General features: G+C 47.6%; 4 protein-coding genes across 4 annotated transcripts; 3 read left to right on the forward strand and 1 right to left on the reverse strand.

The window, feature by feature from the left end:
- Nucleotides 1–2,329: 2,329 nt before the first annotated feature.
- LHYA1_G007703 (uncharacterized protein) lies at nt 2,330–3,116 on the forward strand (the record flags this gene model as incomplete). The annotated part of the gene is made up of 2 exons (XM_031152631.1): nt 2,330–2,902; nt 2,955–3,116. The coding sequence occupies 2 exons, from the start codon at nt 2,330–2,332 to the stop codon at nt 3,114–3,116; spliced, it is 735 nt and encodes a 244-aa protein (XP_031002941.1).
- Nucleotides 3,117–6,201: 3,085 nt separating this feature from the next.
- LHYA1_G007704 (uncharacterized protein) lies at nt 6,202–8,229 on the reverse strand (the record flags this gene model as incomplete). Its single annotated transcript, XM_031152632.1, has 2 exons — nt 6,202–8,017; nt 8,114–8,229. 2 exons carry the CDS (start codon nt 8,227–8,229, stop codon nt 6,202–6,204), a joined length of 1,932 nt encoding a protein of 643 aa, XP_031002935.1.
- Nucleotides 8,230–9,024: 795 nt separating this feature from the next.
- On the forward strand, nt 9,025–10,609 carry LHYA1_G007705 (uncharacterized protein; the record flags this gene model as incomplete). The annotated part of the gene is made up of 3 exons (XM_031152633.1): nt 9,025–9,681; nt 9,756–10,306; nt 10,357–10,609. The coding sequence occupies 3 exons, from the start codon at nt 9,025–9,027 to the stop codon at nt 10,607–10,609; spliced, it is 1,461 nt and encodes a 486-aa protein (XP_031002937.1).
- A 918-nt stretch (nt 10,610–11,527) lies between these two features.
- On the forward strand, nt 11,528–14,032 carry FUM16 (Acyl-CoA synthetase; the record flags this gene model as incomplete). The annotated part of the gene is made up of 7 exons (XM_031152634.1): nt 11,528–11,967; nt 12,027–12,454; nt 12,505–12,826; nt 12,873–12,984; nt 13,101–13,183; nt 13,268–13,598; nt 13,649–14,032. 7 exons carry the CDS (start codon nt 11,528–11,530, stop codon nt 14,030–14,032), a joined length of 2,100 nt encoding a protein of 699 aa, XP_031002943.1.
- Nucleotides 14,033–14,551: the final 519 nt, after the last annotated feature.

Here is a 14,551-nt window from a genome sequence, read left to right on the forward strand (position 1 = left end):
GCATGTACCCATCTTCTTTGTCCTTCTTGGCTCCAGGCTTGCCGTCCTTTGCACCGGCTGTTTTTCCTTTCTCGCTGTCGACAAAATTAGATTTATAGGGAGAGACAATAGAGCGTTGCTTACCCAGGTTTCTTGTGCTCCTCCTCGGCATCACTCTCAGGTTCATCTTCTTCCTGTTGTGAACAGTTATCTAAGTGTCAAGGGTGTGGCAGGTAGCAGAAGATGTACCTCGGCATCGCTCTCGACTTCCTCATATTCGGCTTCGGAATGCTCTTCACCATCCTCATGTTCCCATTCCTCGGTGCCATCGACATGATCAACTTCCTCGCCATCCTCCTATGGTAAAGCGTTAGCCAATCCTCTGATATAAAGCAATCCCTGGCATAGCCACTGTGCTATTTTCCGTTCTCAAATAAAAGCTTGATCCTGGAATTCTTTTCGGATTTGTCTGACATTGAGGGTAGATTGATGTTAGAGAATAGGAACACTTACTTCCTCCTCTCCCTCTTCTTCTTCTCCTGAAGCCTCTACGTCCTCTTCTTCATTTTCGCTACCCTCAACTTCCTCCTCCTATTTTGAGAACGTGGTTAGTTATTTGGCAGATATTAGGCAATTCCAAAAACAGTGCATTGATACTGCTTCATGTTTCTATACCTGATGCTTGATTATTCAGGTCCAAAGAGCGCCCGAATTCAAGATCAACAGGCCCACATATACGCTCAGAAAACGTCCGAGGCAAGTATTGCCCCTGACTCATGGCTGCAAAAGACAAAGTGAACTGAAAGTCTTGTTAAAACATACCTCTTCTTCTTCACCCCCTTCCTCCTATTTGGTTGTTAGATTGTTTCAGGAGAAGGCTAATTGATGGATTTACTTACCTCTTCACCTTCAGACGCTTCTACTTCCTTTTAAGCAAGTCAGCAGCTTCATTCCTTTGATATGCTTTTGAAGCTTTGAATGCAATCAAATACTGTCTTGAAATCCAGTACGTACTTCTTCTGAGCCCTCAGCTTCCTAGTAAACTGTAAGTATTTTGATCTTTTGCCATTGAGCTCGAGCTCAAGATTCAGGAAACAAACCTCTTCCTTGCCGCTTTCTTCTACTTCCTCCTTTAAAACAGATAGCTTCATTATCTCAGATTACTAGCAACGGTTACGACGCACCTCTTCATCTTCCTCCTTTCAAACGTTAGCACGGTTTTATTGTTATGATAGCCGTTAAGACTTACCTCTCCCTCTTCCTCGGGTTCTGAAGCCTCTTCATGCGTCGCAGGCTTAGGATGCCCAGCCTTCTTTAGGACTGCTTTCTTTGGGACTGCTTTGGGTGCCATATTGCCTTGTGATTACTGAACTTCTTTGAGAGATTCGAAAGTGAAAATAAAGCTTTAAATCACAAGTTAGGAAATGAAGTTAGTGATGAAGTTATTGCTGGCTAAATTAATGAGTGCTTGGCAACTTATATGTACTTATGCCAGAAGACTCAATATGTGGTCTTTCCTATTACGATCCAGTCCGTCAGCTTCGCCCGCTCGGGGGCAATATTTTCAGATGTGTCAGCGACTAGTAGTTTGAGCTGAAAGGTGACTTCAATTTTTAAGACCAGGAAAGTAAGCCTCGGCCTTCCTGATACTATTCATACCATGCATTACACCATCCTTTGATATCTGACTCTGATATTAGCTATGAATTGCCACGCATATAGGCCGGGACGGGGAGGGCATTTGAGTTTCATGCATCTCAAATGCCACTTTCAATTCTGAGCAATGCTGACTGCATACGCCATGAGCTAACTAATCACGCCGACCAATGACTTACGCCTCAGAACCTACCAGAGATAAACGTAATCAATGTCAGCTTGTCTTACCTGTCCTACATTCTTATATAAGCGCTACAATAGCCCTATACGGCGATTAACAACCTCGCGGTGGCAAGGGAACGAATAAACACCATTTACCCCTAGCATATCTTCAGCATTTGGTCCGCCTGATATCCACCGCTACCGGTTGAGAAAAGGACTACTGCAGCATTTAGCCTTTGGGACTCATCCCGAAAGAAGAACCTCTTATTTGACCCAGGCGTCCAAAATTAGACAGGGAAGGACTGCTGTGCTTATACGATGTAATTTCCAGCCATGCAGTTGAGGGGCAAACTGGGGTAGTCAGTGATAAGACGTAGATTCCCTTTAATCAACCCATTTCTCTCAAGCTATTCATTTTCAAGTTCTTAATTTGTATGCATCCACTGATTAAGTACTTAATAAACATATTACTATCACTCTCTGGAATCACAGTATCACAAGTATGAGCAACTATCCTCCACCTACCCAAACGATGCAGCCCATCGTGGGACCACCTCCTCAGCCATACAATGCCCAATATTCAGCCGTTCCACAGAAGCTCGAGCAACCCCAGCAACTCGAAACAGAGAAGATGGTACTTCATGGGCAGCTTGAGAGCTTGAAGACGAAAGTCAAAACGCTTCGAATGTTCTCTCGAGCGATCTCCACTGCCCTCAACATGGTCCTGTTTGCATTCATGGCCTTCGTAATCGCGACATTCTACGCAACTCGAAACGATACAGCCCTCGGCCGAACCATCTGGCCCGAAGTCAATCCCAAAGTCTGGCCGACAATCATGCTGCTAGCATCGTCTCTCATCACCTTCCTCATGTCACTGTCCGTCCTGTGCTTCTACTGCTTTTGCTTCAAACGAGCAAGCGAGAGCTGGAAGCTCGTCGTCGCTACATATGTGATCCACATTGGTGTTTGGCTTGTTGTGACGATACTTTATAGACAGCAGAAGGCGCTTAATGATATCTGGGGGTGGTCTTGTACGCAGATCGCGACAAAATTGCAAGATGAAGGACACTCAAGAGTCAACTTCCAGCAGTTGTGTAAAATTCAGGTAGGTTTGTCTGCTAGGCTTATGGGCTCGATCTTGTGTTAATAGTTAATAGAGCGTATCGTGGGTTCTATCCATCATTGAAACGAGTCTGAAGATAGTGTTTGGAATAGGATACTTTTTCTTCTACCGCAAGGTTAGAGAAGTGAGTGCGAAGAGGACTCTGGCAAACACCATGGGAGAAGGAGCGGAGGGGCTTCTGAATGCAATTTTCTGAAGAGGACTCCATTGATGAAGTTTATCATAACTACTATAAATGTGCTGGGAATAATAAAATGACTGTATGGAATAAAAGGAGTTGGGCATATTAGTCGTGGGCGATGAGGAACTTAGTAATAATGAAAAGGCATTATCTCACATTTGAATATCTTGATTCTTTCTCTATTCAGCTATGATACTATCCTTCATGGCATGCAGCGTCTAGAGCCATCTTTAGATCTTCAGCGTACAAACTGCTAAACGGAAGACTTTACAAGCTGATTCAAGGAGTAATATGATTTCGTCATTTTAATATCAATGAATTACGCATTAAACTAGGTAACGACTGTGAGAATTATTCTAGCACCTTGAGTTCTGTACAAACCGTTAACTTTTGGATCATCTTGATAAGGCCGAGTGCGGCTTTGCCCCTCATGCTCCTAACACTTGACGGAGGGCCCATTCTTCAATCCGTCTCACTGGAGCAAGACCTCACTGCTAGACATCCTCTCCAACCACCTAAACGGTCAAACCGTCTACCGAGTTGAGTTATCACACGACAAGAAATTCAAATTAAGAAGCTGTGGCATTGAAAGCCATGAGAAGTAGATTTAAGCTCATATTAGTGTGTGAGAGGTACATAAGCGTCGGGGTTTAGCGTCGGGTACATGGATCTTGGTAGCTTATACCCCAGCCATCTGAACTCCTCTAATCTGACAATGATTTCCACATCCAGGTCAAGAACTCTTTGCACAGCCGCAATAGCATGGTGATATTCGGCGGCAAACGTGATAATTCAGCCATGCTGAATGGCCGACACGGCTCAAGAGCGCAATGTCGGCCGCCACCATGCCGACTTTGATATTGTACCTAGGGTAAGCTGGCCAATGCACAAAGCGTGCATCAGGACACTGTGAGAAAGAACATCGGTAATACCGTGAATAGGCTATCACTAGATATATTCATCGGTGGCAGGTGATGAATAATCTAGGGATAGTACAGTCAGATTCGTTGGACAAGGAGGGTTGCTGAAGCTTTCTCAGCCCCTCACTACGAGGAATTCCAGACCGTTTTGGCCTCCGAGGAATTTAAATTTAGCATTAAGATAGAGAGGTGACCGGGACTCATATTTATCTCATCTTTCGCTCCGAAAAACTAATTTCAACAAAAACATACAACCTCTCTCATATTCCAAAATCTCAAAGTAAAGACAAAATGGAAGACGGCACTAGATCTGCACCAGCCACTGGCTTTCAGAAGTTCTTACTTGATCCCAAGTCGTCTGTCAAGACTTATCTCTCTGAGATTCAAGAGAAAGACAAGCACAACTGGCAGCAAAATGGTGGCATGCCAAATCAGCAAGGCAACTGGCAACAGCAACAGCATCAACAACAACAATATGGAAATAATGGACAACAGGGTTACCCAGGCCAAGGTGGTAACTTGAACCTTCCTGGCAGCGGATACCCTGATAGACCAGCCTCCGCTGCGGCAAACCACCCATTCCAGCCTCAACAGCCTCCATCGCACACACCAGCTCCCCAACAGTTCGGAGGCCCTCCTCGGAGTAACAGCTTCCCCATCTCTCCACCAGTCTCGCACGCCAACTTCGCACCCCCACCACACGTGCCTACTCCAGTCCATCCTGAACAACAACTCTCGTCACAGTTCGCGCAACACCCACAGCAAATCCCACAACATCCCCTGCAAGCACCAGCACCGCAACATGACCAGCCATACGGAGCACCTCAATCAGCATACTACACTCCCGAGCCGACCCACGCTCAGAACCAATCCGTCAGCAGCGTACTTATAACCTCAGGCTCAACCGAAGTCACATCAGAATCAGCCAGCCGATCCGGCCTCGCGCCCCCAGGCCATGAGCACCACGACGCTATCGTCCCGGCCCCAAAACAATACCATCGAATGATCGTCGAGTTCGAGACCATCAAAGCCGTTTACTTCGCTGCCAAGATCCGTAAGTCTTTTCTTTTCTCTTTTTTCCTTTCCTTCATTCTTTCACCGAGGCGGAAACATACATAACAGCGGATTCTAAGTGCTAATTAAACGCAACGTAGAACCCACGCACGGCGACCTAATCCCCATCGCCTCCAAGCTCAAGACGCTCGCCCACGAGATCTGGAATCTGCGCTACACAAAATCATCCGTTTTCACGTTCCCCGACGCAGCGCACGAGCAGATCATCACGAACTGGAAAGCTGCATTTGATCTCTGGACGCACGTGCTCGAAGACCTATACGACCCCGTCTATCTGAAGAGCGTGGAGACTGCGGAAGGCCAAGAAGACTGGGGCAAGCTTGCAGGCTTGACGAATGCTGCGGCGCCTGTGAAAACGCACGCGAAGAAGGTGGCTACTAAGGCCAAGGCGGTTGCTGCAGCAGTGGAGGAGGAAGAAGCAGCTGTTGTTACGCCTGTGAAGAAGAAGGTTGTTAGGAAGGTCGCTGCTGCTGTTGAGGGAGAGACGGAGGGTGCAGCGAAGAAGACTGTGGTTAAGAGGAAGGTTGTCAAGAAGGTCGTCGCAGCTGAAGAGTAGAGATGAAATGAAATGAAATGAAATGAAATGGCGGGTATGCAATAGAAAGAGTTCGGTGTATTTTGTATGTTGGTGTACTGTCTGTCATTGCTATATAATTTAGGCCGGAATTAAATTCATTGCATGAATTAGAGTACGCACAGCTAGATGTCTCAGCGCAACCCAACTGGGACATTATTCTCGCTTTGAAAGTATGTTGGTGCAAGAATCGCATATCATAAGTCCTCGCAGCTAGATTTGCCCCCGCAACACATTGTGTTTGTAAGTCTTTTTTGTAAAGATCGGAAACATCGTAAATGACGGAAACAATCAAGATATACCAGAAAGAAAAGGACGAAATACTATTATTCCTACTTAGGAACTGCTCCCTTGGCTAAAAAATATAACGGTGGAATTAGCTTGGTTCTAGTTGAGAATGTTTCAGGTGAAGCGCAATTGTGAATTTCCGATTAAAAATGTTGCTAACGAGCTAATATTGTAATACCAGAAACGCCCCGGTCCACTCGTTCGCCAATGTTGAGCAAAACGTGCCCCAACATTTAAAATATGATCAAGCATTCTTCCACGCAGCAACCAGCTGGACTGAGAAGACCGGCTTAACCCCACTGATTGCTGCCAAATACGCCTCCAACTCGTCGTCTTGATCGATCGGCAACGTCATCTCCTGGCCGTTTGGTTGTTTGATAACCCCTTCAATTCTTAACGCTAGCGTACCAGGCGTCCTGACAGTAGCCAACTGCCTCAACTCATCCACAGAAACCGAGCTGAGCGTGCTGACCCAGAGGCGAGAATTGGATTGGATCTCAGATGCGGGATGCAGGCGGAAATAGACGGCGATGGATGATTGTGATGGGGCAAATGCAGCCTGGGCCGCTTGAGCGACGTATTGCTGATCGGCATATTGTTGGGCTGGATACTGGTTCTGCATGCTACGGTTCAGTAGAGAAGGATCGTTTGCGGCGGCTAATAGGAGGGAAGGGTCGATTTGCATGTCGTTGTGGTCTACCATGACCTGGTTATGTGTTTGAGGTTGAGGTTGTCGCGCCTGGGCTTGAGCATGGTTCAATCCAGTCTGCGCGCGACTTGGAGCTCGAGTTTGTGCTTGAACTGGAGTCTGGGCTTGTGCTTGAGATGCTACCTGGGCAAGAGCATCATGGGAACTGGTTTGGAACCCGCTTGTCTCTGGTGCGTCGTCAAATTGCAGTGCGTCTGGCGCAGTGTAGTTCGAGTCAAACTTCTTTTTTCGGGTCGGATCACGCTTGGTCTGGTCATCTCGAAGACGCTTCATGACGTCTCTGCAGAGAACCTCCATAGCCTTGACTTTCTCATTGTGCTGAGGATCCGCTTCCCCAGGTGCGAGTATGTTTTGCAATAGGTCAGAACCGTTGATCCATTGTTGCTTCAGCTCTTTCCAGTGCTCCTCTCCCGCCTCAAGCTTGCTCGTGAAGTGGTCGCCCTTCAAAACTTGATAAAACGCATTTCGTAGTTGTCGAGACTCCTCGGGGTTGATACCAAGAGCGTTCTTAGCTTCTGCAATTGTCATGCGGCGTTCCAGAGTTCGCATCCTCTTTGTGACATCACTGCAGACCACATCTAATGCCAGTTTCTTTGCCTCCTGATTGTCCTCGTTGCCCCAGAAAACGGTTTGTAGATGTGAACTTTCTTGTACAAGTCTGTCCTTCGCAGCCTCCCATCTCTCTGGACCCGCCAGTGTCTTCTTTATGATGCCTGCCTCCTCGCAAATTCGTTGGAATCGTGAGCGGATATCCCGATACAGGCGATTGTCAAGACTCAGGAATGCTTTGCTTTCATCAATCGTCGTCTCGGAGGGGAATCGAGGAGGCCCAGGAGGATCTGCTGGAAGTCCTGCCCAGCCACGAGTTCTACGGCGACGCTTTCGAGTAGCCCATCGCTCGGCTGATTCAGCCTGAAGTTTTGCAAGTCGTTCTTGTCTCTTAGCCATGACCTCTGGGCTCAGAGGGGGCGAGGTTCCTCTCGTACGCTTTGGAGCTGCGGGCATATCTATCTCCTCCATCTCTTCATCCTCGCCCTCTGCATCCACCATCTGTGCTTCGCCATATAGAGCTGCCTGGAGCTGACTGACAACATCCTGGTCCGAATCACGCTTCTTGCTCTTCATGCCATTTGGAACCCTCAACAGCCATCGATTCTTAGCCCGGACCCGCATCAGCTCCCGCTCTTTGATGTCAAATCCCTCCTCGTTGAGCATGCGTAGCATCTCTCGCTGGGATGTATTGCAATCCCATAGTTCCTTGACGCGCTGGACGAGGGCGGCATTTTTATGGGCGGGATTCTGCTTGGAAGGGAAATCCCAGCGCTTGAATTGGGTTTGGAAGGCACGTTTGCTAGGGGTAGAGAGTAGTGTTAGTACGGACGACGTTAGGTATAGATGCATTGCATCCAGTACGGTGAAGTACGTCTACGTCTGGCGGTTGACATACCTTGGGGCGAACTTGTGCTCATCTTTCATATATTCCATGATGTCCTCCAACGACTTTTTCTCCTCGATATACATGCGATAGCATATCTCCTCCTTGTTCTCCCAATCGTAGACCATCGTGTCGGATGGCGCAAATGCGACTTTCTCAATCGGTCCACGCGGCGAGAAGAATGTCCTCACTGTACTCGATATGGGACAATGTGGTGCGTTGAGGTTGCCAGAGTCTTTGCGCCGACGACATTTGCCGGCTGCCGTTGAATTTGAGGTTGGGGTGGGGCTGAGGCCGATACACGTGACGTTAGCACGTGATATATATTATGGGATCAATTCATTATGGAACAGGAAAGATGTGATAGCTGTATAGTATGCCTTTCTACAGTAAAGGCTACGCCTTTTAGATGTTTGGTATAGTGACATTTATTTGTGGGTGTTCTGGGTCATTTAGGTGGACTAGGTAAGGTATAGGTAGTGTCCGTATGTCTCTTGGAAAGTCCTACGACTGAATACGCGACCTGTTTTCAGGCATTCTCAAAGCTGTGAACGTAGTATTCACAGTTGGACTATATCACCATACCTAGTTTATATCTAGAATGCCAAGCGTGGAGTCAAAGTTGACCTCTACTTATTCTCTAGTAGTAGCTCTAATTCTGGCAAGAGAAGCTTGTTATAAGCTGCCCCGAAGTACGACTTGAAACATGCGGATAGACTAGGAAGAACCCTAAAAAACGGATAGCAGATATTCTTTGGGTAGGTACTTACAGCTCTGAATGCTTTGACTTGTGGGTGATTCAGAGGTTTGCGTGAGGGGAAGGGTCCTCAGGGGTCTCTGGAGCTCGGCTCGGCCCCTGAGCTTAAAATCGACTAGTCTCTTGGCATTGACTCCCGTTGATCCACTTCGAGCAACAGCATAGCATGGCTTCCTCACATTCTTCACCAAGCTCGTCGCAATTCAGTACTTATACCCCGGATCCTCCCCCTGCTCTTCCTCCTCAGCCGGGTCGAATTGAGAGTGTTCCACTTCCTGTAGAGCATCAACCAGATTCTGGCTTCAGCCACTTCCTACACCGCAAAAGACCAACCCATATCTCTCTCCAAGACTGGGAGCACCATGTTACCCCGCCATACCACGACTACATCCACCAGCTCGTGGCAGCAGGATGGACAAATCTACAAGATTTAGACAATTACATGACTACGAACGCTACTCGGAAAGGTCTAGTAGTGTCGGTCCTAGATTTATTTGATTCCAAGCGGAAAGAATGGCCGGATATCTACAGCGAGCTGGATCTGAAGAACTTCATGAGCCATACCAGCCGAAAGGATGCGAAAGTGCGGTTTTATATGGCTGAGTACCAGGGTATTCCTTCTCCAGCCTTGATTGAAACTCTGGGGAGCTCTTTGAACCTGGATCCGCGATTCTTCCAATGGATTATCCATAGCAGAGGGCACATCTTCACGCCTTCGCAGAGGCATAATGCCCCATATCAAGCTCTTGGGTTTGGGGTCTTGAGGGAGACTACGCCGTCCATGACAGATGCCGAGAAGTTCAAGGTCATGGCATATATTCAGGTACGTGATTTGAGAATGTCGCATACTTTTAGCCACATTTAACCATCACCCGTTACTAATTTATAACCTGACAGCCTGATGAAACCGGCATAGGATGGACAGGAATCGTCCTTTTCAGCTCTTGCACCAAACACAACATATCAAGCCGAGTCCTCCAACCTCCCCCATCCTTCCAATCTCCGCGCCCCGCGTCTACAACACTCAAACCAAAATCGATCCGCCAATTGTACCTAGAATCTTTCGAATACCTCGATCTCGCACAAGCAGCCGCCTCCCCTTTTTACGCCACATCTAATCTCTTCCGCATCAACTGTTTCTGCTGGAACCAAATAATAACTGCTATCCGCGAGCAGGACCGGCTGATCAATGGCATATCAGACACGTCAATTGGGCATGTAGAGGAGATTAAGAGATCTTTGGCTATTGTGCAGAGAGGTGGGAGTTTTATTTGGGCTGGGAAAGACGAGAAAGCTACAAAGGAGAGCAAAGAGGCTTTGCAAGAGGATTTTCAACATCTAGTTGAACAAACCGATCTACTTTGGCAGACAAGAAGTAAACTTGCTAAGATGCGGCAGAGCAGGTCGGAGGCTCGATGGACTGCTTTGACGAATGCGTTTACCTATCTGTACGTTGCTCATGTATTTGCTTCCTTGGTACACAAGCTGATAAGCCCAGATTTGCACCCATTACAATAATTTCCGGGATCTACGGTATGAATGTATCTGAGATATCCGGCTCAGATACGAATCCGAATATTTGGCAATTCTTCGTTGCTGTGTTCGTGTTCAACCTTTTGATGGTAGCGGCGTTGTCTATCTATAACTTCATACAGATTCATATGAAGCATGGGAGGGTTGCTGGAGTGAAGGAGGTTCTGTCTTTCGCAGTTGGGAGGACGAATCTAAATCGCCCCAAAGCTGAGAAATAACCTCATGATACCTTATTTCTCCAACTCCAAAGACTAATGTCACGCAAAGAAGATTGGCCATTATTACCATAATAAGTCAAATGTGAATCAACAGGATCTTGGAAAAAGCCTGGATTGAGATTAATAATAGGTCGAAACACCTTGAAATCAAATTATTTATTGGGCAAGCACCTTCTCATAAACCCTCATAGTATGCTCCCAAACCTTCCTCTGCGTTCCGTCTTCTGTATACGTTGACAAGACTGACGGAGCGCCAGCATCTTCGGCATTCGCCATTGTGGATTCACAGGAAGCTACTTAGGTAGGTATTCCGTGAAAGGCAGCTGGTGTATTGCATGTATGTATCGTGTGTATGGTAATTCGAGTCTGCTCACGTGATACCTAGAAATGACTGCAAGAACTATATTGAAAACAATGAATCCAAATGCACCAGAACATTGTTTTACCCGTTTTTGCATTGCTGATAGACATGAGAAGATACCTTTTGGTCCCGTGAAGTTGTCAATCCTGCGCCACACCAACCCCTGAGTAAGGTATCACTCACTCGCTAAATGCCCCCTTTCCCCTTTCCCTCCCCATCAACTACTCGTAAGGACCTGGTAGATTTCAACACCCCAAACCAATTAGTAAAGTTTTGTATCACCCTTCAAGTACAAAAATCTCATTGCTCTTCTGAACGATCCAAGGTTGTGATATACTGGATAAGCTGATAGAATTTGGTGGGAGCCTGCTCTGCCGCCAAGAGGGAGAGGGGTTATCCGAGGCTTCCATGTAGTCCGTCACGTGCACCTTAAATGACGACGCACCTCAATAACGACGACCTCCCCTGCCTCCCTTTCTGCATATCTGGAACGCAAAGATTTGCCTTTTTCTTTGCCGGCTATACAATAATCCAACCTCCCCCCACCTTCCATCGAGATGTCGTTAAAAACAGCATACCTCGAGGCTCGGATGACCCAGAAGCCACCTTTTTCCGTTGAGGTGGCTGGTTATTCGCAGGTGCCTGGTGAAACTATCCCACGTCGCAATATCCGTTCTCCAGACAAACTTGTGTCGGAACCCGAAGAAGGCATCTCTACCGTTTTTGAAGTGGTGAAATGCAGCGCTGAAAGATTTGGATCTCTCAAAGCTGTGGCTTCACGGAAGCTGATCAAGAAGCACCATGAAGTGAAAAAGGTCAAGAAACTCATCGATGGCAGGGTGCAGGAAGTCGATAAGCAGTGGCTCTATTTTGAGATGAGTGGGTATAGCTATATGAGCTTCAAGGAGTATGAGACTTTGACGTTGCAGCTTGGGGCTGGGCTGCGAAAGCTGGGGCTCAAGACGCAGGATCGAGTGCATTTATATGCGGCAACTAGGTAAGTCAAACAATTCAGGCGTGATACTATACCCAGCTTTCTGATTCCAAGTCCAACAGTGCGCACTGGCTGTCTCTTGCCCATGGTGCCATGTCACAGTCAATGGCCATCGTGACAGCTTACGATACCCTTGGTGAAGAAGGCCTTCGAACCTCGCTCGTAGCAACTAGAGCTAAGGCCATCTTCTTGGAGCCACACCTGCTCAAAATCTTCATCAATACCTTAAACGACGCCAAAGAGATTGATTACATAATCTACAATACAGATGCCGAACATGAGATTGACCCCGCAGATTTGGAAACACTGAAAAAGTCCTTCGGTCACCTGACTATTCTGAGCTGGGACGATTTGAGAGAATTGGGAGAAACCAATTTGGTGGATCCTGTGCCCCCGAAGAAAGATGATCTGGCCTGCATCATGTATACTTCCGGTTCAGGTGGGCCTCCAAAGGGTGTGGAGTTGACTCACAAGAATGTCGTGGCTGCTGGTATTTACCCCACTCAGTCGAAAGCTTATGAAAAACTGACAACCTCGCAGTCGCGGGAGCAACCAGCTCAGTCGGTGACTATCTAGGCCCAGGTGATTCTCTACTAGCCTACCTACCGCTGGCACACATCTTTGAATTCGTTTTCGAGAATTCCTGTCTCTACTGGGGCGGAACAATGGGCTACGGCTCACCCCGCACACTCTCAGAAGCCAATATGCGGAACTGTAAAGGCGACATCCAGGAATTCAAACCTACGCTTTTGGTGGGTATCCCGGCTGTATACGAGACGGTGAAAAAGGGAGTTATTGCCAATATTGAAAAAGGAGGGCCAGTTCTGAAGACATTATTCTGGAGCGCGTATTATGCCAAGCAGTACGTTTCATGCTCTTCCAGCGCAATTACCTGCTAATCCGTATAGATTTCTCATGCAAAATAACCTCCCTGGCTCAGGGATTTTGGATGCCGTAGTATTCAACAAAGTGAAAGCCGCCACAGGGGGACGCCTACGTTTCTGTATGAGCGGTGCTGCGGTAAGATAACTGTGTCTCATTCACTCTTACGTAGCATGATCCAAGAACAAGTCCACAGCCGTTCTAGGATCTTCGATTCATCTTCCCCGAAGTAAACGCTAATCCGTTCTGTGTAGCCTATCGCGCGAGGCACGCAAGAGTTTATCTCCTTGGCCATTGCACCCATGATCAATGGATACGGTATGACAGAGACATCAGCGTGAGTCAATACCCCTCGATTGCATTTGGAACAAGATATTCCCATAACCAGTCTCCCATATCACTATCTCTGACACGCATACAGGATGGGTGCTCTATGCAATCCCGGTCACTGGACCCTCGACGCCCACGGCGACATAGAAACTTGCATCGAAGTAAAGCTCGTCGATTACCCCAACGCAGGCTACTATTCCACCAATACCCCCAAACCACAAGGCGAGATCTGGGTGCGCGGCGAGAGTATCACGAAGGGGTATTACGAGAATCCCAAGTTAACAGCAGAAACCATCACTCCCGATGGCTGGTTCCAGACGGGGGATATAGGAGAATGGGATGCGAATGGCCATCTGAAGGTTATCGACCGGAAGAAGAATTTGGTCAAGACGTTGAACGGGGAGTATATTGCTTTAGAGAAGGTTCGTCCTCGACCCCTCCTACGGCACAAGCTAATCACCTGCCTATGAAGCTGGAATCAATATACCGCTCCGCCACCACAGTAGCAAACATCTGCATCTACGCTTCCACTGGGGAAACCCACCCCATCGCCATCATCGTCCCCGCGGAACCCGCGCTCAAAGCCCTCGCCACCTCGATCGGTGTCTCTGGCCACGGCATCGGCGACCTAGTCCACGACCCGAAAATACAAGCAGAAGTACTGAAACAGTTGCAAACTGTAGGCCGCAAAGCGGGCTTAGCTAGTATCGAAATAATTGCCGGCGTCGTGTTGGCGGACGAGGAGTGGACCCCGCATAATGGACTTGTTACTGCGACGAGTAAGTTGAATCGGAAGTTGTTGGTTGACACGTATAAGCAGGGGATTGAGGAGGCGTATAAGAAGGCGAAGAAATGATGGAGGGTGGGGGATGAGAGAGGGATGTTTGTACGGTATGGTATTGTGCCGTTGGTTCTAGGGCAGGCATCAAGTATCGTCGAGCTAGCGGTGATCGAACGGTACCACTCTTGCTAGGATTCCACCTAGGACGTTATGCTCTATCTTTAAAGCATCTACATTAACTATCACTTCTGTGGCATATAATCTGTTTGTAAAGTAATAATCATGGCATTTATTCATTATCTTGCCATCTTCCAGATTTTCCGCTCTCCATACAGTATCATAATCACCTAGCTCTTTACCAAGTCTGGCCCACAGCAGCATCAGGCCTGACTTTGCAATATAGCTTTTGTCCCTCTTGTCAATCTAACCGTACCTCGGATGCTTCCTGCTCTCGTCCACATCAACATCCTCAACTTGGACTTTATGCTTAGAGCCTGCATCCGCGAAATCCTGCTGAGTCTGAGTCCGTTCTTCGTCGCTAAGCCACCGAGCCTTGCGTCTAACAAAACGAATATCGCTCATTTCATACGTGTC

The sequence above is a fragment of the Lachnellula hyalina genome (genome assembly GCF_007821495.1).
Source record: "Lachnellula hyalina strain CBS 185.66 chromosome Unknown contig00143, whole genome shotgun sequence".
In the NCBI taxonomy this organism is placed as follows: Eukaryota; Fungi; Ascomycota; class Leotiomycetes; order Helotiales; family Lachnaceae; genus Lachnellula; species Lachnellula hyalina.